This window comes from Astatotilapia calliptera, chromosome 11 (genome assembly GCF_964374335.1).
Source record: "Astatotilapia calliptera chromosome 11, fAstCal68.1, whole genome shotgun sequence".
NCBI classification, from domain to species: Eukaryota; Metazoa; Chordata; class Actinopteri; order Cichliformes; family Cichlidae; genus Astatotilapia; species Astatotilapia calliptera.
This window is the reverse complement of record NC_137432.1, coordinates 21,765,052-21,791,423: the sequence shown is the minus strand read 5'-3', so window position 1 is coordinate 21,791,423 and position 26,372 is coordinate 21,765,052. Positions and strand designations below refer to the sequence as shown.

Below are 26,372 nucleotides of genomic sequence, written 5' to 3'. Positions count from 1 at the left end.
CTTACTACGGGTCCTGCTGCAGCTTGGCTTTGCTGATGTAAGATGCTGTTTGTTGTTTCAGAGTATTTTGCATCGCATCTCCTCGCTATTGTTATCGGACACGTGCCGGACTGAAGAGTGTCACTCTTCCAAACAGGATATTGATCCTAATCAGGTCTTTGAGGCCATGTGCTGGTGGGTGCGTGAGGTGGAATTTGTCTGTCTCTCTCTTCCTCTCTCTCTCTCTCTCTGTAAAGCTCTTACTGGCTGCCGCTGGCTGAACCTCCAATCCCCCTTTTAAGCCGAGTTCCAGCTCGACGATTTAAAGGGTGAATGACTTTCCGCCGCTGGAGGGGGAGGAAGGGACACGGTGGTTTTGATGAAGACAGATTGGGCACTTAGTCCTTGTGATCCCAGGACCTGAGTGGAAGATCTAACTACACTGTCACAGCTGGATAGCCAAACCTCTGATGTAACCCCCACTGAGGTTGCATTTCCCATATTTCATTCATTAATAGTCAAGGTGTCTCTGACGTCAAAGCTGGATAAATGTTTCAGAAATATTCCGACGCTTGTGCATCAGCATGGACACTAGATGCCATCTGTGCTTCTTATTTAGGATTCAGGATGTGAACTCGATGCTTGGTGGCTCCTCTGTGGACGCACTTGAGCTTGAGCAGATTTATGTGGTTGCTACCTAGCAAAGAATTAACAGCTTACATTGTTGAAAAGCAGACTGCCCTTCTGAAACAAATGTTCACCATCAGTTAGCTGGAATCCAATCCAATGGACAATATTGATCAACCTACTTATTCTCTGATTTTCTGTGGTGCTCCTTTTGTTATTGTTCCTGTACTGTTCTCTGTATAACTTTACAGGATTAGAAATAAAAGGCATAAAATATTAGTTTAAAATCTTTAAACTAATGTCTTTAAATTTAAATCACAGACAATTTTTTGTGTTAGTCCTTTTAAAATTTAAATATGTATTCTTGCAGCAACTGCATAAGCAGAAAAGCCAGTTAATGTTAAATTGGTTTATAAAATGCATAAAGCTTGAGATCCACATATTTAAGATTGTGCGCCTCCATCTGGTTTCTCTTTATCTCGCTACTTAACAGCTTACACACAGATGTGATTATCCCTCAAACCTGAAGATAATATTCTTTGTCTACATCACAACACTTTTGTGGGTAGCATGAGGTTTGGGAGATGTTGCTCCAGGAAGGGGTTGGGTTCGAATCCAAGGCGGGTCTTTTGTGTGGAGAGTTTGCATGTTCTCTCCAGGCCTGTGTGGGTTTTCTCCAGGTACTCTGTCATCCCCTCACAGTACAAAGACATAAATCAGATAAGGTTAATTAATTGGTGAATTAACTGCAGGTATAAATGTGAGCGTGAATTGTTGTCTGTGTTTATGTGTATTAGTCCTCCAACTGAAGGTCGAACTGTCCCAGAGTCTTCCCCGCTTCTCGCCCTGTTACAGCTGGGATGGACTCCATCCTCCCCTTGAGCCTGAAGTGGAGAAGCAGAAGAAACAGATATTTTGGCACATTTATGCATCCCTTCTATCTCCTGTTGATGACAATTATTGTGCCGAGGAACGATTTCACACACATAACATCACAGATTGACAAACAGTAAATGCAGTACATGCCGCCTGACTTGTACAGGTTAATAATATTGTCAGATTAAAACCAGTTGACACATCTAGACAACAACAAAAACTCAATTCAACTTCAGTGTAAATTCCCAAAAGCAAATATTAAAGCTAAAACTGTTTCCTGGTCTTTTATGCGCAACTGGTTTCTCCTCAGCCTCCACCAGCATTTACATTTCATTTCAACTTTGACTGAATCTCCCAGTTTTCCAGGCTGCTCCTTATTTTAAGGTGCACGTCCATCTTCTAATTTCAGGTACATGACCAACTATCATTACTATACTTCCTCCAAGAGACATTCTCCCCAAGTGTAGTATTTGTCTTTAAATTGTCTGCTGCATCACGTTTTACACCAAAATGAACCATCAGATCAGACTGGGATTAAGCCGGGGTTGAACTGGGCAGCTTCCGTGTATGAGCAGCACCTTCATCAAAATCTGTTTTGTATTAGGCGATAGGAAAAAAAAAAATAGGTCACTTCTCACTCTCTCACCATCAACATCACCCTGCCAATCTGCAGCCCGCCAAAGTGTAACCCTTCCCTCAATCCCCTCCTCCTGACCCTGGGCCTGCTCCAGCACTTAACAAGGATTTAATGTTTCCCAGTCATCTGTCAAGCAGATCAGAGCTATAATGCAGAGCAGCAGGTCCCGCAGATGAGAGCGCAGCCCGTCAGTCCCGAAAGTCTGGAAAAACAACAGTCGGGGGTGGGCTGCATAATCCAACAATTACTGTAATAACCCTCAGTCGCTCAATCCCTCACTCAAAAAGTGCTTTTCCTAATGAGAATCTCATGTTTGCGAGTTGAATGCAGTTTACAAGTTGAATGCAGTCTCTCTGGACATTTGCATATGTTGTTAGAGAGGTCATTCATAAAATACTACTTTTTACAATCCGTTGGCAGTATGCTGCTGCCAGCTGATCTCAGGGCAGCTTTTATTTAGACATTTCTGGCAGAAAGAGGATTCTCTGACAGAAAACAGAAAATATCACCGTACGATGATAATGAGGGTGTTTGACATGATAGTTATCAGTTTCTTAACCCAGCGACTGCTGAATTGCAGCTAATAAATCTATGTAGCCAGGGTGTGTTGATTCTGTGATATAAAACTCCGTTATCAGGTGCAGCCACTCCTTTTCCTTCAAAGCTTGTTCAGCGTCTGGTGCAGCCACATTCACTGTAGTATTAGTGCTAATTAGATGGAACAAATCTCTGTTTTTGTCTTGCATGTGCTGATAAAATGTAGTGAATTAATAATTAGTTAAATATTTTTTGAAATATTGCACAGCTTTTGATATGTGATTAACCTAACCAGGAAGTTTAGTAAATTAAAATAAACCCATTAAATGCTACTTCTTAATGTTTGATATTTATTAGCTGCTTTATGCCATGTTAAAGGTCTGTATTGGGGGAAAACTAGGATTTGGGAATAAATCGCGCTCCCTTTGTTTGTTCCATGATGATATGTCTGTTAATCATCTGCCAGGTTGGCCAGGCAGCAGCAGAGGTGTGGCTCATTTATGCTCAAAGAACTTTCTCAACGCTGATACATGAATAATGGTAATTACTGACTCGTCCATATAAAAAATAAGCCAGCATCTGTTATAGTTTAGAGCAGAGTTGAGCAGACACAATGCAGATTCACCTTCATTTTGTACTCACAGTTAAAGACTGTTGTTTTTGTTATCAGTTAACCTGTTACTGTATTCTATAAAAGGGGATCTCTATTTACAGTCATGTTGGACAAAAGAAAGTGGCAAAAGTTAACACTAAAGATAATTTTTTTATCATTATTTTACATTTCTTTAAATTAATTACTAATAGCTGCAGCTCTGGTTCAGTTTAATTCAGTTCAAGAATATCCCACATGTCAGAAGATCCCCTATGAGCAACAACTCGGCAACAGTGGAAAGGAAAAACTCCCTTTTAACAGGAAGAAACCTATAACTGAACCAGGCTCAGGGAGGGGCGGCCATGTGCCGCCACCGGTTGAGAGTGAGGGGAGGAATACGGGACAAAGGCGCACGGGCAAAAGCCAGAGATGAATAATAATCACTATAAGCACAGTGAGTGAAAAAAAGAAAGTGAAGAAGAAACCGCGCATCAAGGGAAGCCCCCAGCAGTCTAGGCATAACTAATGGAGGATTCAGGGTCACCTGATCCAGTCATAACTATATGCTTTATCAAAAGGGAATCTTAAAAGTAGAGAGGGTGTCTGTCTCCCAAATCCAAACTGGGCCCAAGCCTCTGCCTCCCGTTCTACTTTTAAATACTCTAGGAACCACAAGTAAGCTGGCAGTCTGAGAGCGACGTGCTCTGTTGGCATAATAGTACCATAGTACTGAAGGCTTTTTGTGTTCTTGACACACGCCTGTTGCTTTCAGATGGTAAAAGTGTAGGTGGAAAGAACAATACTAGTGGTTGTTCCCACTTGCTTCTGAACATTGCGGCAAATATTGTGTACAGAGAAAAACCTTTTATGTGAACCGGTTGCTGTTAACATGTCGGCTTTACAGTATGCTGTCTGCAGGGTAAGAAAACAAAACAGAATGTCTGAACGAGTCGCACTGAACAGCATATTTACAGTATGAAGGACCGAGCTCTTCATCGCGCTGTCTCCCTCCATCTGTTATCCTCAAGGACGTTCGATCAGACCAAAGCAGTTTGGATACGCTCTATTCATGAGAGTTTTTATTATGCTTACAACTGTGACCTGCATGCATGGGCTTACACAGTGCTCCCATATTTATATAAACTACACCTGAATGCACTGCATGCATTTATTTATTTATTTGAACAGAAAAATGTATTGGTAAAAGCTTGTTTTCATCTGCAGCCCTTCACCAGTTTCTCTTAATGAAGTGCAGATAAATTTACGTTGTTTAGATTCCAAACATTAAAGATAATAAAACTATTGATTAAAACTTATGTAATCTTTTTTTTCTGACCTTCATCTCACAAATTACAGATTTCACAAAAAGAAAAAGCTGGAGGTTCACAAGAGAGAATGATCACAAGTGATTTCACCACCAGGCATTTGTATAAAAGATGTTTTTCACAGCAGACACTTTTTTGGTCATATGATGGACGCAACATTATAAAACTTGAGCATCCAAATAGTCATTTTGATTGTTTTATGTTACCACTGAAGTCTAGATATTGTTGTTTTTATTGTAGCTGGTTTTAATTCTGCTTGTGATGGTATTAAATTTAAAAGAAAAGCCATTTTAGTTGGGAACATACATACGCTACTGATTGTTTTACATTTTTCAATAATTCAGTTACTGTATTGATCTAAACCTATGAATCCTTCAGAACTGAAGAAGCTTCTCAGATGAGGTGAAACGTCTTCAAGCAACTTAAAGAAGTCCAGACGCTTTTCTTTCCAAGCTCCTTACACTTTACACTACGATGACCTGGATGACTGAGAACCTTCACAGACATATGGATCCTAATATACTAACAAGTTTATTCAGAAACTCTAGGAACAAAAGGTTTTATTTTTTATAAACGCTGAATTTTCAAAGAAATGGTGCAAAGTGAAAGCGGTTGCTCTTTTCCTCTCTTTGTTACCAGGCTTGATGGATCCATGCTTTCATGATATATACCGAGTTCTAACCCTACCTTCTGAATGTTGCTGAAGAAATTGAGACTCATCAGACCAGCCTAAGTTTTTCTAATCTTCTCTTGTCCAGTTTTGGCAATCCCAAGCCTTAGTTTCTTACTGTTAGCTCAGCATAGTGGAACCCAGAGTGGTCTTCTGCTCCTGTAGTCCATCTGCTTAAAGGTTTGATGTGTTCAGGGATGCTCTTCTGTATATCTTGGCGGTAGCGAGTGGTTATTTGAGTTACCGTTGCTTTCCTATCAGCTCAAAGCAGCCTGGCCATTCTCCTCTAACATCAACAAGGCATTTTCCCCTGGAGAAATGTGGCTCATTAGATATTTCCTCTTTTTCAGATCCTTCTCTGTAAACCTTAGAGATACCTTACAGATAGCAGATCAGCAGTTTCTGAAATACTCAGACCAGCCTGTGTGGCACTAACAGCCATGCCACATTTGAAGTCACTTAAACACCTTTCTTCCGCATTCTGATGCTCAGTATTGCGCCTAAATGTATTGAGTTTCTGTCATGTGACTGGCTGATATTTGCAATATGTGCAGTTGAATAGGTGTCCCTAACAAAGTGGCCAGTGAGTGTAACTGTGACAGTAATCAGAAGCAGATTGATCCTGGATTTATAAACTTTCTAATACGAATTGGGAACGTGTCACAAACCTTTGGTTGAATCCTATAAAATAAATTTCAGCAGTGAGGCGTCTCTATAGGAGCATATCAGTGTTACAGGCTCTGCACACGTGTAATGCGGTGGTGCTGAACCGTATGTCACTGCCGCACAGTCATTTTAATATCATCTGAGCTGCCGCACACCGTGCGCATGAACCAAAACAGTGAGTACCCAGCACATCACGGCTTTGCATCCACTCTCCCATGCTCTACTTGTGTGACCTCCCCCCGCCCCCATCCGTCTATATAAACTGCAGGGAAACCCCATCAGGGCATTAAGAGACTTCACTCAGCTGGAGATTACCGAGGGATGAGGCTGCAGACACATCAAGAAGGCAGAAGCTGTAAATTTCGCTCCGGGATTTATCCAGAAAGTGTGTTTTATTTGTATTTTTGGAAATGCACGAATTAAACTTTGAAATCGGTGTTCCGCAGAAACAGGTTTAAGCAGCATATTGAGGTCTTGGGCCTGAGTTAATGCAGTAGAAACCAACAGGGGGGAACTTCTGATTATCTGAGACTAAGTTTAGTCACCTTTAATCCCAGAGAAACGAGACGCTTCTGGTTCACCTGAGAAGGATAAAAAGCTTCTGAAGTGTCTTTTAAGAAGTAAGAAGGCTGTTTGTATGTGCTGGAAGAGGTTTAATCCCACCGCTGTGTATAATCCAGTCCATCCCGATTTTGCTGCCGGCACCATGCTGTCCAGTGTGCGCCGTCACAGCCTCCGCCTGCAGAACGAGCTCCACCGGTGGAGCATCTGCGACGCGGGCAGCCACCCGCTCTCGGACAGCCTCCTGGCGAGGGTCCCCGCCTGCATCTCTCGCTCCAAATCCTGCGCCAGCTCCGCCGGGGAGTCGGACGGGAGCAGAGGGAGCTGGTCCTCCTCGGACTCAGTCATCTCCACCGACTCCGCCGGGGAGCACTCCGCGGAGCCCGGGAGACCGTATCGGGTGGTGCTGCTGGGGGCCAGCGGGGTCGGTAAGACGGCTTTCGCCAGCATCTTCGCCGGTGCAGCGGACAGCATGGACAGCGACGACTGCGAGCTCTGTGGAGGTGAGAGAAAGACCTTATTAAAGTGCCCGAGAAAGTTACACTTCTATTCTTCCTGTAATACTCGTGTATATATTGTTATATGAATATATATAAAATAACATAGTAATAGAAATCATAAAGTAGAAGAAATAAATTGTATTTATTCTACTTTGTATAGTGCATATTTGTCTTCTATTTTTGCGTTAGCTGCCCTGCTATAACAATGTAAATTTACAATAACAATGTAAATTTCCCTGCTATGGGATTAATAAATCTTATTCTATAATAAAACCTTAGCACTGCAGTTATTCTAATAATAATGCTGTTTGACGTTTTGCTGATTTAACTCAGATCTAAGTGTTTGATTCCTGTTTAAATTCAGATGAAGTGACTGAAAAGGAAATTGAAGTGGATGGAGAGCCTGCCTCTATAACTCTGATTGACACCTGGGATTCAGAGGTGAGTTTCTTTACAAAATGAATCAAAGAAGAGACTTCACCTGCCTGTGTGTGAGCATACTAAGCCCTGTGTGTGCTTTTCAGACTGACAGTGAATGTATGTACGAGCGGTACATGCAGACTGGGGATGCCTACCTGTTGCTGTACTCTATAACTGACCGGGCCTCATACCTGAGAGCATCTGAGCTCCGGATAACCCTGCGTCGCTTCCGCCCTGCCCAGAACACACCGATTATCCTTGTGGGGAACAAGTGTGACCTGGTGCGACGCAGAGAGGTGTCAGTGAGCGGTAAGGAGGCCTAATCTCAGTCTGTTTATGCTTCTCTTCTTTTGATAAGATGATCAAGTGCCTGAAACTGTCTCCTCCCTGTTTCAGAGGGTCGCGCTTGTGCCGCTGTGTTCGACTGCAAGTTCATCGAGACTTCGGCCGCCATGCAGCACAACGTCTGGGAGGCTTTCCGCGGCATAGTGCGACAGCTACGTCTACGACGGGACTCCAAAGAAGCCAACAAACGCCGCAGGCACAGAAGCTGCACTACCCGCCGAGAGAGCATCCCTATGAAAGCCAAACGTTTCCTTGACAAAGTGGTGGCAAAGAACAACCCCAGCGTGGCGTTCTGGCTGAAATCCAAGTCCTGCCATGATCTCTCTGTGCTGTAGGAGCCTGATGGATGAAGCCAGATCTACATCACACCTTTGAGCAGGAGAACAAGTTACTAGGTGGAGGATAAGCCTACATCTGAGGTGGCTACAAAGTTGGATGGTTCGCACGCAGCCTTCACGGTGTTCACATCCACCCTCCAAACAGCCGGGACGGTGTTAGGAACGCGTTGCAATCCGGCACAGACTGAGAGGACTCGGCTTAGATTGTCTGCCTTTGAAATGAACTTTGTTAGAGGCCTCGTGTCTGTGTGACAGAAATGTCTAAGATTAGAGACCAGCTGATGGAAACTGAGAAAAGGAAGTTATTTATTTATTTATTTTGTTGTTTGTGTTTCGAACAAACGCATTTTAACAGCCTTTTCTCTCCTTTCTTCTCTTTTTTCCTGATCAGTTTGCTCCGATTTTTGCCAAATTTTGACTGTTGATCCCAAAGTGCTATGATTTGTAAGCTACTTTGTGCAGTTAATGTCTTTGATTATGTGTACGATGATCTTTTGACAGTTACTTTATTTATACGTGTCGTATTTTGGACTTGTTGTACATAAAACCACATTGATAATGTATCTTTTTTTTGTTTTAAGTGTTGCTTGATTAAATAAAGTGACATAACAGCTTTTGGAAGGGAAAAAAATAACACTCTTTTGTCTGCCATCTCCACATCACTGATGAGAAATGATAATGGGTGACTCAGCTTTGACACAAAGGAGACACACTTGGACAAATAGGGTCTCGCAGCAACACTGCGCTGATGCAGGATGAGTCAGGTGGTGACATTAAACCTGAACGTACTTCAGCAACATTAGTCCCCTGCGCGTCTGATTGGGTACGGTGATTTGGCTCCCAGTGTGGCACCGGACAAGCTCTCAAGCTCGGTGTTGTTGGGAAAACGGTCAAATGCAGAAAAATGTGTTGCCAAGGTAACATTCAGAGGAAGTGTGTTTGGTTCAGAGAGCGTCGGGCAGATGGTGTTGGCCGCAATACCGGGCTGTGTGCACATACAGAGCCACGCTTTACATAACAGAGTCACTTCCAGCTTCATCCGCTGAACCATCGACTCTCCAGTCATAGGTTCTGGTTAAATAGCGAGGCCTGTGAAACAGTGACTCACTCGCAGCCTGTTTTCCTACAGTCGCACAGTTTTGTGGTTTGTGTGTCCAAGCAGCTCTCCACAGCTTGTAAACCTCTCAGCTCAGGATGACTTTATGCATCAGGTCATATAACAGATAATTCCAGCTGATACGTGTGAGGTTGGGTCATAAAGATGAAGCCTTTAAGACACACCTTCTTTTTCCTGTTTTTACAGTTTCATGTGCGTCTTGACCTCCTGAATTGACCTCAAAGCTTTGCATTCCCATGAGGCAGTGGATTGTCAGTGCAATCAGGGAGTCGGTCCTATTGTCTACGCATAGCTCCTTATCAGGCGCTGCTGCTGATGGAAAATCTGCCAGGAAGCACAGCAATGGTGCATAGGTCAAAGTCTAAGAGGTAATCAGAAACTTAAACAATGAGCAGCGAAGAAATGAGAACGATTACACAAATTTCCCCCCCTCGTTTTCCCCGCTTCTTGTTCTATTTTTGTCCAGAATTCACGTACATGCCGGCTAAAATTCACAAATGCTTTGCTGAGACATTCCCTTTAAAGAGTTTGTTGTTTTACAAACACTAATCAGTACTCTACAAATCCACAAGCAGTTGAGTGTTTCAATAAAACCCCCATCTTACTTTAATAGACAGGTGTTTTATTGAATTCTTTATTTATAATTGTTCTTTTCTTCCTGTCTTTGTTGCTTTTGTCTGCTTCTTTCCCATTGGCCAGCTTGGCAGAAGGGCAGGGTGATTAGACAATCATTAGATCCAATAAAACATTGCTGGTTAGTGGCTGGTTAACGTTTGACCAGGACAGGATGGAGCTGCTCAGATCAGTCTGACGAGTGTCTCAGTTGCTCTCTCCTCTAAGGTAAGCCACCTCGCTCTCTTGTCTCCCAAGTTTCAGGTTTGTTTCAGGAGAATTTGGAGAATTATTTTTCGGGTGTGTCGCCAGAAACAAACAGGACTGCTTGTGTTGGTTTTTATAGATTGTGCGATGACGGGTTTAAAATGTTCTCAGATTATCGCTGAAGGGCCATGATCTTGACTTGACTTTGGCAGGGCCTTAGATAAGGTGTTGGCATATTTTACTGCCTTACTGCTCTCCTTCTTCCTGGGTTGTTCTCAGCATTTTAGAATAGGAGGAAGGTAAGTGAACGGGACTTTAAATTTGGTATCATAGCAGCTGAATATAGCCAGACAAAGGTCATCCAGCCATTGATCTAAGAGGATAAAGCGAGAGGGGCCTGTAGCTTTGGATCCATGTTTGTGTATTTATCCCAGCTTCAATTTAATCAAGTGTCAAACGTCTGTTAGTTTCTCCTCTGCATACCAGTTAAGTCGCTGTAGGTGGACGTTTAGAAACTAGTGACACTGCTGAGGGACTTGCCAGTTAAAGGTCTGCTTCACAGCAGATGTTAGTTAACAACATGGAGACAGATATTCTTATAAAATGCAGAAAACCTGCAGATAAATAAGGTGTTCAGACAATGGGGTGACTTCAAAAGTGTCCTTTGGCACAAAAAGGTCATTTGGCTCGACTCAATGTCACCTTCACTCAACCCTTTGGCTTTACCCTTCTGTTTCGCTTGAACTTTACAGCTCCAGAATCTCTACATATCTTATTTACCAACTTAAAAGAATTAAAAGTGTGATTTTTCTTTAATTGTCAGTAGCGACTGTCACATTATTTCTTTAGTAAACAAGCATTACTCTGGCCTTATAACTTGGATGCTTCTGCATTCAGTGCATTCTGTGTAGTACATTTTTTTCAGGGGAAACGGTTGCTTTAAATGCAAAATGCAGGAAAAGCTACAGATTCATTGAAGTTATGTTTATTCAAGCGTCTGAGGAGACAGCCCTAAAGTCACTGGTTTGGTGTCATATACATATACATATGTGTACACCCACTTTACAGAAAGAGAAAGACTCGGACACGAACACCTGACGCTGCTTTAAAAGGCATCGACTTTCATTTTCTTCTGTGCACTCGGGTGGGTGGTTAACCTGGAAGGTGTAGGTGGAGTCCCATGTGTAAGCACTTCAGCACAAAGTATGCACAAAGCGAGATACAGTGCACATGTGCAGATTCAAGGACAGAGGACACGCTTTCTTTGTGACACTGTGGACATTGCACATCAATGACACACTGCACTGAACGGAGAAAAGGGTTGAGAGGGTTTAAAGATTCCTCTGTGGAATTGGTAATAATCCACTACATGGGTTTTTTAGTGTTTCCGCAACAGTAGAGCACAGTGAATATTTTCCACAAAAATGACACAACCTCTGAAACCTCCTTAAACATTTTTTTCTAACCCTCCTCCTCGTCTTCCTCTTCCTTCTCAGGCTGTGATAATGACACCCATGGTGCATCTGTTGTTGCTCCCGCTGCTGCTCAGCATTGTGAGTACACGAGCGCCGGCCAACTGCTGCTGCTGTTCTTCAATACATATTCAAATGCATGAACCTGTTAAAAGATCTGTGAAATAGTCAGCGTTGATAAATGCTACACAGGGAGCGCATGAAAGAAAACACTTACAACTATCAGCAAGGTTAACGAAGAGTCTGTGAAACAGCCCTCAGTGACTCATTTTAAAACACTCACAGAAAGGGTTGCTAAACGGAGCGTGGGCCCTTTGTCTGTAGACTTTGCTCTCCCATCATGTAGTCGAATATAAAAGTTCCTCCACTGTTAAGTCATTTTGGTTCAATAAATAACTGGGCTGTAAATACTGCCCTCAATGCTTGACTGATTTCACCGGAGCTAAAGCTAAAATGGCAAATTTAGGTATGAGTGTGAGAGGTTTTAATTTTTTCTTGCCCTTTTCTGTACTCGATGACCTTTAACCTTTATTTCTGCGCTGTAATAGGCTGGTGGGAAGGATCTGGAGGAGAAGAAGGGCCCCTTTGAGAACACAGTGCTGGATGTGCCAGAGGCGACCCCAGTGCCCTATCCTTTGTTTCAGGTAATATAAGCATGGCAGCAGCTGGTGTAATATTGTCCATTTTTGAGGTGGATGAGCTGCACATGTGCCTCGCACTCCATTTATCAAACACCTCAGTCAGATAAGTGTCACTAAACCAGAACCTGCACCTGAGAAGTTATCTTATCTTAATCAAGATAGGAAAATAATAAATAGTAAAAAAGAAAAACTCTGAATATAAAGTATTGTTGCAGGTCTTTGTTGCTTTGTTATTGCTCCTCTGTCGGCCATCTCACAAGCCTTCACGTTTACTGTAAAAGTTTGGTAACATCATCATCATATTGTTTTTTCACTAGCTGGGAGCGTGTTCTCATTTTAGGTTTGACAGTGTTTTAGTAGATAAAGGTGAATGGCTTGGATGTGAATTGAGGCCTCGAAGGGGACTTGTGGCAGCTCCTAGGCCTACCAGATCCCAGTGTACTAAATACAAGTGAAGAAATTAAAGACTTAAAAAGGGGAGGGAGGCTGGGGCACGTAAATGAGAATGAACAGCTTGTAGAACTGGGGGAACATATATAGATAAGAACCGGAAGGAGCGTGTTTGGAGGCATGGTCCCACTCCTGAAATTTCGATACTTTATCTCCCATAAACTCTCGCTCTCCATCAAACCTCCATTTTAATCAATCAGTCATCTATTTGCAGCAGCTGTAGCTCTGCAGATATTTAACACTTAAGTTGGGTTTCTTGGATTTAAAGTCAGACTTCCTGCTGGACTTTGATTAGCTCCATCGGTTCGATTGGTTTCATTGCCATTTCTTGCATACCATTCAGTCAAACTATTCCCACAACAGCTGCTGTACTTCACCTGCCTGCGTGTGGTCACCGGTTTGAGGTCCGGTGACCACGCTGGGCACTTCATAATGAGCTGACTGCTTCCTCTCGAATTGTCGTCACACAGTTTGGAGCTGTATTTGGGGCCATTGTCCGGTTGTTGGAGATAACTGGCTCCACCGGGTAGCCAGTTTCAGACGTAACTCTTTATTATTAGCAGGCCCTAAAAGATTTTTCCTTTCTGTTGACTCTGTGGGTTTTGTAGGTACCATTTTAGTCTCTAGAGAGTCCGAACCAGTTTGACCTGCTCTGTGAAAAATAGGTGCTACATCCATCTCCTTTTTTGTAAATGTCCACATGGAATTCATTTTTACTTCCTAGAACAAGAATACTCTGACTGGCTCCAGGGGAAAGTTTTTCTTTAACCGCTCTGAGTGCATAATCACACCCACAAAGCCTGCGGTTCCTGACGCTCAGCACTCAATCAAATTTATTAATAAAACAAGAAGCAGCAGAAAGCGCAATCCTCCACCAAGGCAGCTCACTCTCTGGACAGTGGTTACTTTTATGGGAACTTTATTGGATTTTGTATATATTCATTATGTTTTCTCTTCTTCTTTTTAAAGTACTTTAAGAAATTTATAGTTCAGTATAAATCAGAGAAAAGTGGTATCACAGATGCTTACTTTGAATACACAAACATTATGTAGCAGTAGGTTATGGATAATAGGCATTGATTTAAATAACTAGACATGAATAACCTGAGCTTGTCATACAATATTACACTACAATTTATTTCTAGATAACTAGGCAGCTTCTTCTCTTTCTCATCAAACACTTTCTTTAGCGCATTATGGAGTGAACCTGAAAGAAGGGCAGATGTGAAATGAGAGGTCAAAGGTCCACATTAATCTGATATTTAGAATGCCCATATTTCATTCTCTATGTGCCCTGTATACCTTGTCATCAAGACAAACAATGGCAGTAAGAAACATAGTTATAAACAGCTCTGCATTATTATCACTTTGACCTTCAGATCAGTCCATTTACCTTTAAGGAGAGGTCAGAGGTCAAATGTGACATTATATTTGAAATCTTTATACAGTGGTTTCTATATGTTGACACACCACACTTGTGAAAATAATATTTTTTGTCAATTTTTGATGATTAAATCTCAAGATGACCTTGAAGACCTTGGTGGATGTAAGCCAGATTTTAACTGATCGTTAACGTGACCCAAATCTATATCCCTATGAAGTTTTATCCAAATTCATTAAAAACTTTTCGAGCTATCATGTTTACAGAGAGAATGACGTGGCAAAGTTAAATCATTTTTACATTTACTAGCTACAGCTGTCTTCAGACGCACTAATGTAATCGGATGGGATTTAGATCGATTAGACTTTTTTAGAGAGCAGGTGGGGGGTCTGACTCACAGCAAACGGTTTGGGCCAGAATCAGACCCAGAACTCAGCAACCTTTTGGCATATGAGTCATCTGTTCAGCCAGGTGAGCTGTAGCGGTGCCCAAATGCAATGAATTTTCATTGAGTTACAATGAAGTGGGGCTCTGTACTCTGTACTCCTTTACAGATACCTCAGTAATGCTTCACGATTAATGTTTCCATGAATCATTTTAGGCATTTTGTGTGAGTTTTTGGTTAATTTTAATGTTATTTCAGTTTCAAAAACAGATACATGCTTCTTTTAAAAATAGAGATATTTCTAAACACCCCATTCTTTTAGTGTAGCCTCTGATCTGGAAACCACTGGACCAATGGCAACAGCAGCTGGATGTTACTTATGTTACAGCGGTGATACATTAATATAAACATTTAACATTGATCACTTTTACTGTTGTGCACTTTTACTTCAGTGGGGTTTTTACAGCGGATCCTTGTGTTTTTATTTGAATATGTTGTATTTATATACTGGTTTAAAATGCAGAAGAGTACTTCTTCCATTAATGCGTGCAAATCAGAAACTTGCAGTCATACTCAGATTAACTGTCAAGTATGTGATCTTTTAAGGAAGTTATGGTGTTTTCCCCTTTTTGTTCACTTAAAAAGTTACCACTTTTTTTTCTGAGATCAAATGAAACTCAAGAAGCGATGAACAGACCTGTTTTTTGTGGTCAAAGTGTCCTGATTTTTCTCGTCTGCTTCTTTCACTCCTTAGTTTCAGGTGACAGATCCACATGTTAATAACTTCAGGCTGAGTGGAGAAGGTGGGCAAGACATTAGTATTTCAAAGGATGGGTGGCTTTATCTGGAACAACCTCTGGACTGGTCGCGAGAGGAGCACTACATTATCATGGTAACACGATATCTTTATTCAAACACATGGAAAACCGTGCTCACATTGCATTAGGCACACGGGACACACACTCGTGCATAAAAACTCATGTTCGTGCACAGGTGGAGGCACTGGCAGATGAAGAAGTGGTGGAGGGCCCGATTTATGTGACCATAAATGTTTTGGATGTCAACAACAAAGCACCGTACTTCAACCAGAGTGTCTACACAGCTGTGGTTCGGGAGAATACGCCAGCAGGTTGTGCACACTTCTACCTGTTGTGACATTTTTGCTTTGCATATATTTATTTTTTATCCTTGCTCGCTCGATCTTTTTTAAAGTACTTATGATAGAACAGGTGGCCTTACGTCTAGTTCATCACGGGCAGTAATAACAGCTGCCCCCTGTTGATTTCAACACTTTCATCTTTTTTAAGTAAACCTTTATGCTGAAGAGTACACGTGATTTAAGGAGTTTGCATCTTTTAGTCCATAACCTGCAAATTACATGTGCTATTCATTTTAATGAGAGTGATTTTTCAAAGCAGATAAAAGAATTAGAGCTTCATTTCTCCCCTTCGAGGCTTTAATTTTACTTGATTATGAAAGTCAGCTTGCAGAGGTCTTCAGTGCAGTCGGGCAGTCATCACAGTGGATGTTTGATCTTTTTCATTTTGCCACTGAATGCTTTCTGCTCAAACCTGGGACTTTAAACTCAAGCTGTGACACCAAGTTTGTTTAGATCTACACATTTGAGTTTTAAACGTAAGTCAAAAATGAAAGAGTTTTGGGACAGTAGTGTGGCGTGGCGGTAGCACCTCACAGCAAGTAGGACCTGGGTTTGAATCCTGCATCTGACCTTTCTGTGTAGAGTTTGCTTGATCTCACCAAGTACTCCGGCTTCCTTCCACAGTTCAAAGAAATGCAGTTAGTTGGGTTAAGTTAATTGATCATGTGACATATTGCCAATAGTGTACCCCGCCTCTCTGCTAATGGCAGCTGGCTCCAGCCACCCTACAACCATCAATTTGAGTACATAGTAATATGTTTGGTGTTAAATTAAAGTGCAGCTAATGTGTAGCTCAAAGGATAAAGCGTGCACCACTGTATTTGTTTTTTCAGAGAACCCTTTAAAGGATTCCTTCTATGCATGTGGGTTAAGCAGTATTTCTTTAAGTAGACAGTGTGAGTCACCATACCTGTCTCTATGACTTTAACGTAAGTTTTCTGTGTGGCTCTAGCTGTCCCATTTACCCGAGTGTTTGCGACGGATCAGGATGACCCGGAGACTCCAAACGCTCGTCTGAGATACAGCCTGGTCAGCGAGATCCCCAGCATACGAGACACAAAGCTGTTTCAGATCAACCCCGACACTGGAGAGATCTCCACAACAGAGCAAGGTAGCACCAAAGTTCTCACAGCTCTCCCCCCGGAGAGGGAAGCAGTATGTAATCAGTCTGTGTGTTAGCAGTGCAGCATCCACAGTTTTACGATTATCATTCAGTGTGATGGTAAATACCAATAACAGCTCGAGCTGATCTGATTTTAGTGAAAATCAGGTGAAGGCCACACAAAATGTGAAAATCAGGAAAATCTTTACATTACCCATTGTTTTTTCAAGTTTAACAACAGTTTACTAGGTCAGTATCTGGGTTGGTTAAGCATTTGACCTTGACTTTCATTGTTAGCACCCAAGGTCAAAGTTAAGCTTGAAAGAAAATTCAAGAAACAATATTGAGTAATATATCATGTGAAAGAGCACGAAGAGAGCTGCACAACACGCCTTTTATTTCTTCAGTAAGAAGCACTACGACATCACAGTGAAGCCACAACCAGGCGATGTCTTCATATTGTAATGAAAACATCAAAGTTTTAGATCAGCTTCAGGGGGATTTGTGCTTCTAGTAAGTATTTATTTTGATTTCATTTTGACTTTTTGGTTTCCAGATTGGGTTTTATGATTTTACCTTATTTTTTATTGTTTTTTAAAATGTTTCATTTTTGTTTAATTTTTATTAGTTTCAGTGTTAATTTCGTCTTTATTACTTTATTATTTATAGCAAATACCAGAGGCAAGATTTTGGAAAATCAACTTAGATATTACAATATAAAGAACATTTTTAAAAGCAGTCAACTCACAGGGTTGTAGACATCCAAACCTCAATAAAAACATCCATCGAATCCTCATCAGGCAGTTTGTGATACAAATTTTACCAAATTAACAAGTGAGGACATTTCCTCTGCACACCTGACATGTGTATATATGACCGGTTTATACAGGGAGAAATAAATATATATTTATTATAACCTCTGCACACTTCTTCACTTACCACTATTTTAATGGATTTAGGTCATAATATATATATTTTAGTAAGTTTTCCAAGTTTACAAAATCGTTTCAGTTGGTTTTAAATTTTTTTCACAGTTAAATAAAATGTTTGGGTTTTTTCACATCTAATTTTAGTTTAGTTTTAGATTACAACAATAACGTTGGGTTGCACAGAGACCTGAAGCCAGCCATAGAAGCACAGAACCCTGTGTGGCATCCTTGGAAAAGTCTTTAATCTGTGGCCACCGTCTCTGCCTGTAATCTGGCAGATCATCTTGTGTACTCAAGATTAATGCTGATTGAAGGCAGGTTGCCTAAATGTGTCGCGTGACGCTCATCACTGATTACTTTGAGTTCAATTAGGAGTTTGTTTCCCCTCTTAGATCACCTGAAGCGCGTCTGCGATGTGTGTGAGCATGCTCGCTGGTGTTTGATGCGTGTGTGTTGTTTTAACAGGGCAGCAGCTGTTAAAGGCAAGGGAGGGCATCCAGTATGCCAGGGGAGAAGATCGGAGCATTGAAACTCTGAAGAGAAAGTTCGATGACTACTGTTCGGTGCAGGAGGTCCCCTACGAACACAACCCCTTCTTCACCTGTGTGCAGAGAGCAGGTTTGTTTCCAAAAGACTCGTCAGTAAAGCTGAACAGTTAACGCTGTCAGTTAACAAGATCTGGGCATAATCTCACACAATTTTCAGACGTTTTATAGTCAAGATGAACAGTTTAATGGAGCAAATACTCATCTAAACGATTAATATTGAAAATGAGCTTGAGTTGCAGCTGCAACAGTGGAGAAATTTCACGATGAAGGACGAAGAATAATAAGAACATAGACAACAACATCTGGGCTTTGATGGTGCTCTTTAAAGTCGGAGCATATGATGGTGCAGATTGAAGGATTGTGTTAATGTAGATAAACAGACTGTAATGAAGAAGTTGCTGTCAGCAATTAGCGCTGGGTGCTGAGTTGATGAGTTCAGTTGGGGAGAGAGGTTTAGTCGCGTCCATCGGACTCAGCTTTTCAGAATAAGAGATTTGCTGGAATGTTTTAGTGAGTTTTACCCCAAAGAAAAACTCCTTGGTTCAAATTAAAATATTTATTCTCCACTTGTGGTGTCAGAGATGAGACGGCAAAACTTGGACCCCCTGGAAGACCCAGACTACACCCTGTTTGTGCGCGTGCAGGACCTGGAAGGAGCTTCGCAGAATGCACTAAGTGGAAACAGCAGAGTCCAGATTGCTGTGCAGCAAAACCTGTGGAAGAATCCCGGACCCATACGCATTAGAGAAAACTTAGAGGAAACATACCCACTAACCATTGCTAAGGTGTGCTGAGATTCATATATTCATACTCCTAACTGCCTCTCATCTTTATCCATCAACTGACCATCCTAGTCTGGACCCTGCCTGTCTCTCTCTCTCCATCCAGGTCCAGTCTAATGACCCTGATGCCAGATACGTACTGGTCCAGAAGGAGCGAGAGCTGAAATTCCCCTTTGAGATCACACAAAATGGAGAAATAATGGTGACAGAGAAGCTGGACAGAGAAAGCAAAGAGAGGGTAGATAACACATTTGTTCAATAAGTTATATAAAAATAAAGACGCACTTCTAGGAGTTTTTCTTGAGCTTCAGTTGATTCCGTTTCCAGTTCATCCTGGTGGTGCTCGCAAAGGATGAAAATGACAACGAAGTGGATCCACCCATGGAGATTTACGTGTTGGTGGACGATGTGAATGACAACGCACCTGTGTGCGATGAGGAGACTGTGTTTGAGTTCCAGGAGAATGAGCCTGTAGGTAAGGATGCCTCCGTCGAGGTGCGCAGCATCCATATGGGTGGTGGTTTCTTCACAGGCAGCCTGTTGAATTCAAGAATATTTCCAATTTGTAAAAAAGTTTTTTCGAAGTTTCATGACAGACGTGAGGGATTCTCACTGCATCTCCTTCAGGTGGCCTCGTAGGAGAGCTGCTGGCTCATGATAGCGATAAAGAAGGGACACTGAATTCTGTTTTGACTTACACCATCTTGTCCCAAAATCCACCCACCGCCTCCAAAACCTTCTCCATCGACGAATCTTCTGGAGCAATTCGTACACTGCACTTGCTGCGGCGAAGGGAAAATGCGGTCTACAACCTCAATGTCCGAGTCAGTGACGCAGGTAACATACTGTATGAAAGCACACCTGTAGGCTGAGTTTAGTTAACGCTTTTAACTTTGGATGAAGTTTTTATGGCTTTTCTCTCACAGAATTCAGCACAAATTGTAAGGTTGTCGTCAAGGTCATTGACGTCAATGATGAGCTGCCCAAGTTTGAGAAGAATGATGTAAGTATGGGAACCTTTCGAACGCTGGCTCTTGTTCCTCATTCTGACTGGCTGGCATTGTTACTGTGTCTGTTTCTGTGTCCGTATGCAGTACGGCAACGAGACTCTGACAGAGGACACTCCTCTGGGACACACACTTCTGACCATCAAAGCGACAGATAATGACGACCCAGACACCGGCAGCTCGGAGATCCAGTTCATCATCTCTGAAGGAAACACCGACGACGTCTTTGCCGTGGAAACTGACGGCAAAGGTGTTGGTTATCTGGTTCTGGCTAAGGTGGTGATCTCCATTCTCTCTGTTTCATTTCTTGCAAACTTTGATCTTTAAGTAGCTGCTCCAACATTTCTGGTCCCTTTTAAATAGTTCAGATTATTAAATTCTCGTGATGGAGTTTTTTGTTGTCTTTGTATCTTTTTTTATATTTTTGCTTATAATTGTTGAAAATGAAAGAGCTGAAGCTAGTAGTCATCATGCACGTAACAGCAACATTAGAGTTTGGTCATACATGATTTTATGGCCATAGTAAATGATCCTTGTTTACCCCTAAACCTGCATGTCCATATAACTCATTTGGATTTTAGTGCTTTTCAACACTCTGTTGTAAACTTTCATCATCATCTCTGCCTCTCTTTTCTTTTGTGGTTCCTCTAAAACCTTTTTTTTCTCCTCCTTCCTAACAGCCTCTGGACTTTGAGACCTCTCCCAGTTACAGGCTCCAGATTGATGCTCGTAACCCAGAGCCGCTGATGGAAAGTCTCAAGTATGGCAGCGAGTCCACCGCCTTTTTCTCTGTGTCGGTCATCGATGTAGACGAGGCTCCAAAGTTCAGCATGGACATCCTGGATGTGACCATATATGAAAACATCACCAAAGGATCCGTGCTGCTCACTGTGCATGCAAAGGACCCAGAGGGCAAAGAGATCGGGTAAACACACCAGTGACTGCTCAGTGTCTGGGTCCTAAGTACTTAAAAAGTTGTAGCTGTTTAAAGATTTAGTGAAAGCTGCTACATAATACAGGAAATATACACAGTGTACAGGAAGATGCAGCTAAGGGTAATGCCCCTCTACCTAATGCCAGGGGTTAAGGTATGTGTAACATTTTAAGTCAAAACTTGTGTTGCAATTTTTTTTTTGTTACAATTACACTGTATTCCCAAAAGTATTCACTTATCAGCCGTCATACTCAAATGAACTTGAGTGACATCCCATTCTTAATTGATAGGGTTTAATATGATGTCAGCCCACCCTTTGCAGCTGTAACAGCTTTAGCTTGTCTTGGAAACAAGTGTTTACAGGGAATTTGTGAGGTCAGACACTGATTTTGGATAAGAAGGCCTGCCTCACAGTTTCCACTGTAATTCACCCCAAAGGTGTTCTTGGGATCAGGTTGAAGTCAGGACTGTGCAGGCCAGTCAAGTTCTTCCACACCAGCCCCACTCATCCACATCTTTATGGACCTCGCTTTGTGTACTGGTGTGCAACCATTTTGGAACAGGACAGGGCCATCCCCAAACTGTTCCCACAAAGTTGGGAGCATGAAATTGTTCAAAATGTGTTGGTATGCTGAAGCATTAAAAGTTCCTTCATTAGAACTAAAAGCGCAACTCCTGCAAAACAGCTCACACGTTGGCCCAATGCAATCAGACAAGTACTGTTCTCTTGGGCACTGCCAAATCCATTACACGAAGCTCTCTTTGCACTTTTCTTGAGATAATCTGAAGGCCACATGAAGTTTGGGGGTCTGCAACTAACTCTGCAGAAAGTTGGTGAACAATGTGCACTATGCACCTCAACATCGTCTGTCCTGGCTCTGTAATTGGATTGCTCTTATTCCCAACGTTAATACCACTAACAGCTGACTGTGGAAAATTTGGTAGTGGGATTTTAGCACGGTACCACGCTGGAATTCACTGAACTCCTGAGAGCGACCCACTCTTTCAAAAATGTTTGTAGAAACAGTTTTCATGCAGTCAGTGCTTGATTTTATACCCGTGGCCACGGAAGTGATCGGAACACCTGAATTCAATTATTTGGATGGATGAGTGAATACCTTTGGTAATATAGTGTATATTTCAGTTTTGTGAAACTTTGTAGAACGGAAGCAGCTGAGAGAATTCCTGACTTTACTTTAATAAACTTCCTCCACAAAGCGTGGTCTAAAAAACAAAGTTTCACTTCTTCTTTTCAAAACTGTTTTTCCTTAACTGATCTTAATCTTCCTCTTAGCTGATGCATGAAGTGGCTGGATACACCACATGCAGCGCATTGATGGCTTTGGCCTTGTTGAGCACTGACTGCTAGTTTGAATTATCCTCTTCTCTGACTACCACATGTACAGAAAACAGACCATTGATTCGTTTTGACTACCGATGTTTCCCCTGGCCACCAGCTCAGTGTGCGCTTCATCATTGACTGTGCCAGACCGATGATTGATGATTGTGTTTGTGTGCAGATATAAGCTGGACGGTGACACTCAAGGCTGGCTGGAGTTGGATGCTGCCACAGGAGAGATCAGGACCAAAGAAAAACTGGACAGAGAGAAGGTGGACTCGTTCAAAGTCACTGTCACTGCCTTCGAAAAGGGTGAGAGAAGACACTGCTCTACAGCTTTTCCTTTATAGGCCACACAGTGTGAGACATATCGGCTAAAATAGTTTGAAACACAATAAGAAACATCTGCATACAAACACTTTCATTACCTTTCAGAAGCTCCTGTAGATCTTCATGTGTTTAAGGCTTTTGACCATTAAATACTGACCGCTGCTCGCCTTTATAAAACAAACTACTTGTGGGTGAGACCACATTTTTCATACTCTCTGATATTCCCTCTGAAGCCAACCCGGAGAAGGCCACTGAGCGTGACCTGCATGTAAGGCTGTTGGACGTGAACGACAACGTCCCCAAACTGATGGAGACCCAGGCCTTCATCTGCATGAAGAATCCCAAACCTGTTCTCATAAAGGCCGAAGACTCAGACAGCGACCCTTTCTCCCAGCCGTTCACTTTCAGCTTTGGCACCAAAACCGGGAAATCTCCCAACTGGGAGCTGAACCAAGTTGACGGTACGCTTACATCTGTAATGTAAAACGAAAAACATCAAACTAAGATGTAAAGACGCACGTTTCTGTGTTCAGCTTAGAACATTTTATGTGTTTTTCTTTGTGTGTCACACAGATACAACAGCTGAACTGAAACTGAAGAAACCACCAACTCAAGATAAAACCTTCTCACTTCCCATTACCGTTAAAGACAAAGCAGGTGTGGGAGTCCCACAGGCATTTGAGGGTGAGTCACATTTGTAAGCCTTACTTCTGGCAATATTCTACAGTCACGGCAAGAAAGGCATCCCTTCTAATGTTTTACACACCAGGACATAATAAAAAAATATAGTTCTTATAAGGTTTTAAAAAAAATCAGGAAAATCCAAAATCACGCAACATGTTCATTAATTATTCCACATAATCTACACCAAAATGCAGAAAGAGTGTGTGAAAGCCCTTCCAAACAAGCCACACTTCTTTTACTTTTACATTTAACATGCTAAATGAGACATGTATAGTCTTTTTTTTATTATTTCCTGATTTCTAAAATCTTAATTTAGAGTTTAATCTGGGTGTTTTTTCTTTTTACCATAACTGATTATCTGCATCAGTGCCCAGTTTAGTGCTGTATCCAGTAAATCACCCAGTTCATCATAGGCTGCTGATAGAAAGCTAAAAGTTAGGAACAAAATAAGGAAAGGTTGATGATATTTTAGTGTAATCAGCTGGCCCGTCATACTTTACTTTCCATTTTGTCTCCTTCACAGTGAAAGTATGTAACTGCACAGAGCTGGGCTACTGCTACATTGCACCAGAAGGAGCGGCGCTCAGTTATGGAATGGGACCCACCATTGGGATCCTGGCTGGCATTCTGGGATTCTGCGGTAATTCTAACAAACCCCAAAATAAATCTGTTATCTGATAAAACCAAGTTTCACACAAACCGTTAGACTGTCCAACAGTGTCAGTGTGAAGTTTTGTGTTCCAGTGACTGACTTCTGTTTTATGTCTCCTCCTTTCGCAGTTATCGTGTTCGTTGTAGTGATCAAACGCATCAACAAAAAGAGCCAAAGAAAAGCCCAGGCCGAAGGGGACGAGAGGAATGCCATGATGTAGACACGACGCAGATGGTTTCCGAGTCTCTTATTTATATGTGCCAGTAACACAAATCAGAAATTAGCCTCCAAGAGATCAACAGTGTGTACAATGTTTGAGATAGGAGGAAAATTCTCCAACCAGAGCCTTAAACCAGTCTTCCTGCTCGGTCCTTATCTTAATTATAACTTAGATTCTTAAAACCAGACTAGACTACACACACAACTTGGGATTATTTAGATTTAAATTCTCACCTGCCTATTAAATAAGATAGGACAGGTACACTGACCCATAAAATATCTGTGGTAAAATACTCCAGGCCTGAAACTCAAATGAGTCCTCGCACATCTACTTTAGCTTATTTTATTATATTTACAACATGAACATTATTAACAAATGCTGTGCATCCCTTAATTAATCTGTTAGGTGGTCCCATGCTAATCACTCATTTGTTGAATAAATATATTATGATTTCACTGCCAGACTCTGGCCGGTTCATTAGCTATTTCATCATCTCCCACCATTTAATTATATATATTTTTTGGGCCCAGACACTTTGTGTGTTACTCTCTTCTCTACCTTGACTGTAACAGCTAACCATTAAACGTTGTTTAACATCAAACTCAAACAGATCACTTGTGTCACGAACAACTTTGTTGTTTTTTTTGTTTTTTTTGTAAAGTTCGTTTACTGCTCTGTTTCTCAATAAACGACAAAAACTGGGGACCACTTTGGTTTTCACAGCATCGTTTTTTCCCCCTACACATCAGGGCAGACATGTGGTGCAGCAGGTGATGGGTGACGTAAGGTACAGTATGTGTGCTATACAGTATCTCTGTCCTGTGGAAGCCCGGGGTTGGGATTGCTCTGCTTGTACTGTTGCGTCCCCCATCCTCCTTCCTGCTCATCTGCCGCTGAGCAGTCAAGGCCACGATGCTGCCTCAGAGAGCGATGCTCTGACTCATCTCTTTGTCAGTGGGAGACGCAGATTGTTGACGGTGCTGAAAGGGGCATGGCATGATTTCTTTTTTAGCTTTTATGCAACACAAAGTGGTCCAAACAAGCACAATACTTACATGTGAGAGCTGAAGGTGGGGATCACATGTGCTGCCATGAATATTGTATCCCTCCGATCCATGTGCCATGTTTTTGTGTGTGTGAGTCATCGAACAGCCTGTTGCAGATACCAAAATCCAAACGGGGGAGTGGGCTGAGCTTCATCTTTCATGCTGATGAGGATGAACTTGGCGTGGACCCTTTTCAGTGTTTATGTCTGCACTCTCTCCTTGTCGGTATCCCAGCAACACTTTCCACAACATACACACACATGGCTCACACACAAACACACACACTCATACAGAGCTGGGGGGAGAAGTTCAAATGTTGAGGTACAGAGAAGACGAGGTGGAGGGGCAGACAGTTGGACCTAACGGTGTGAATGATGATGACCACCTCTGGATATCAAGCCTCACCATCAGCACACACCCACCCACACACATGTTAAAGTCCCTACTCTACAAGAGGAGCCTTTTCCCCTAATATAGAAGAATTATATTGATGTGTTCCCGCTTAAATCAGCTTATTTGTACTGCACATGTATTCCATAAGCCTAAATCAAACATAAAATCAACTTTAGTATGATGCCAGCTGTCTAATAAATCAACTATATGTGTATGAAAACATTCAAAGTACCGCAAAGTATGAATATCTGCTGCCAAAGAAGTTAATAAAAATGTCTGTGTGGGTATTCCATACATACATATGTAAGTGCAAGTTTCTCCTTTATTTCTTTACAAGCCCCGAACAGAAGTTCACCTGCTTCCTGCTTCAAAATTTCATTCATTGCTAATCTAGCTCCATGACAACAAATGCATAAAGATTATAGGTGAAGCTGTTGCCACTCTTAGCGCTGGATAGGATTGATTTAATTGCTTGCCTCTGTTGTAATACTGCACTCTGGTGAGTCAGTTTTATTATGAAGGGTGATTTGCATTATAATTTCCGTAAAACAAAGGCACTCACTCATCATTTACACACTAATCTGGAAATAACGTCCTTGGAGCAGCGGAAGCAACGTGTGTGACTGACCAAAATACGCAGAGGTGTTTATTTCCAGTAAAGTGGCTAATGTCACCTATGCACACGAGTTCTTCCAGACACCCACTGAGTGTGAGCGCAACAATGAAATAAAATGCTTATACAGTAAGGCATTCATCTCTCACTGACTCTTTGTGACATAGCAATTCAGTTGAAACACCAGTTCAGAACAAGTCTCCTCAAAGTCCTTTATATTGAAAGGTAAAGACAGATCAGACACACACAATCAGATGACTCCATGTGAGTAAGCACTTGGTGACAGTGGGAAGGAA

At 41.9% G+C, this 26,372-nt stretch overlaps 2 protein-coding genes across 2 annotated transcripts; both read left to right on the top strand.

Annotated features, from left to right (window-relative positions):
• The first annotated feature begins 6,187 nt into the window (after nucleotides 1-6,187).
• On the top strand, nucleotides 6,188-8,687 carry gem (GTP binding protein overexpressed in skeletal muscle). Its single transcript, XM_026184885.2, has 4 exons — nucleotides 6,188-6,973; nucleotides 7,335-7,411; nucleotides 7,495-7,699; nucleotides 7,787-8,687. Exons 1-4 carry the CDS (start codon nucleotides 6,547-6,549, stop codon nucleotides 8,068-8,070), a joined length of 993 nt encoding a protein of 330 aa, XP_026040670.1. The 5' UTR covers nucleotides 6,188-6,546; the 3' UTR covers nucleotides 8,071-8,687.
• Nucleotides 8,688-9,945: 1,258 nt separating this feature from the next.
• cdh17 (cadherin 17, LI cadherin (liver-intestine)) lies at nucleotides 9,946-24,732 on the top strand. Its single transcript, XM_026185720.2, has 19 exons — nucleotides 9,946-10,030; nucleotides 11,506-11,562; nucleotides 12,030-12,125; nucleotides 15,093-15,230; nucleotides 15,332-15,467; nucleotides 16,450-16,608; nucleotides 17,994-18,146; nucleotides 18,656-18,861; nucleotides 18,965-19,096; nucleotides 19,186-19,333; nucleotides 19,486-19,695; nucleotides 19,785-19,861; nucleotides 19,953-20,141; nucleotides 20,546-20,790; nucleotides 22,320-22,450; nucleotides 22,702-22,929; nucleotides 23,042-23,152; nucleotides 23,676-23,792; nucleotides 23,933-24,732. The coding sequence occupies exons 2-19, from the start codon at nucleotides 11,515-11,517 to the stop codon at nucleotides 24,022-24,024; spliced, it is 2,616 nt and encodes an 871-aa protein (XP_026041505.2). The 5' UTR covers nucleotides 9,946-10,030; nucleotides 11,506-11,514; the 3' UTR covers nucleotides 24,025-24,732.
• The last annotated feature ends 1,640 nt before the right edge of the window (nucleotides 24,733-26,372 follow it).

Bases quoted from the DNA above. Each gene is read 5' to 3' on its own strand.
- gem (XM_026184885.2), top strand. From the start codon at position 6,547: ATGTGCTGGAAGAGGTTTAATCCCACCGCTGTGTATAATCCAGTCCAT. The intron at 6,974-7,334 runs GTGAGAGAAAGA...GTTTAAATTCAG, and splicing joins CGACTGCGAGCTCTGTGGAG to ATGAAGTGACTGAAAAGGAA. The intron at 7,700-7,786 runs GTAAGGAGGCCT...TCCCTGTTTCAG, and splicing joins CAGAGAGGTGTCAGTGAGCG to AGGGTCGCGCTTGTGCCGCT.
- cdh17 (XM_026185720.2), top strand. From the start codon at position 11,515: ATGACACCCATGGTGCATCTGTTGTTGCTCCCGCTGCTGCTCAGCATT. The intron at 15,468-16,449 runs GTTGTGCACACT...GTGTGGCTCTAG, and splicing joins TCGGGAGAATACGCCAGCAG to CTGTCCCATTTACCCGAGTG. The intron at 22,451-22,701 runs GTGAGAGAAGAC...TTCCCTCTGAAG, and splicing joins TGTCACTGCCTTCGAAAAGG to CCAACCCGGAGAAGGCCACT.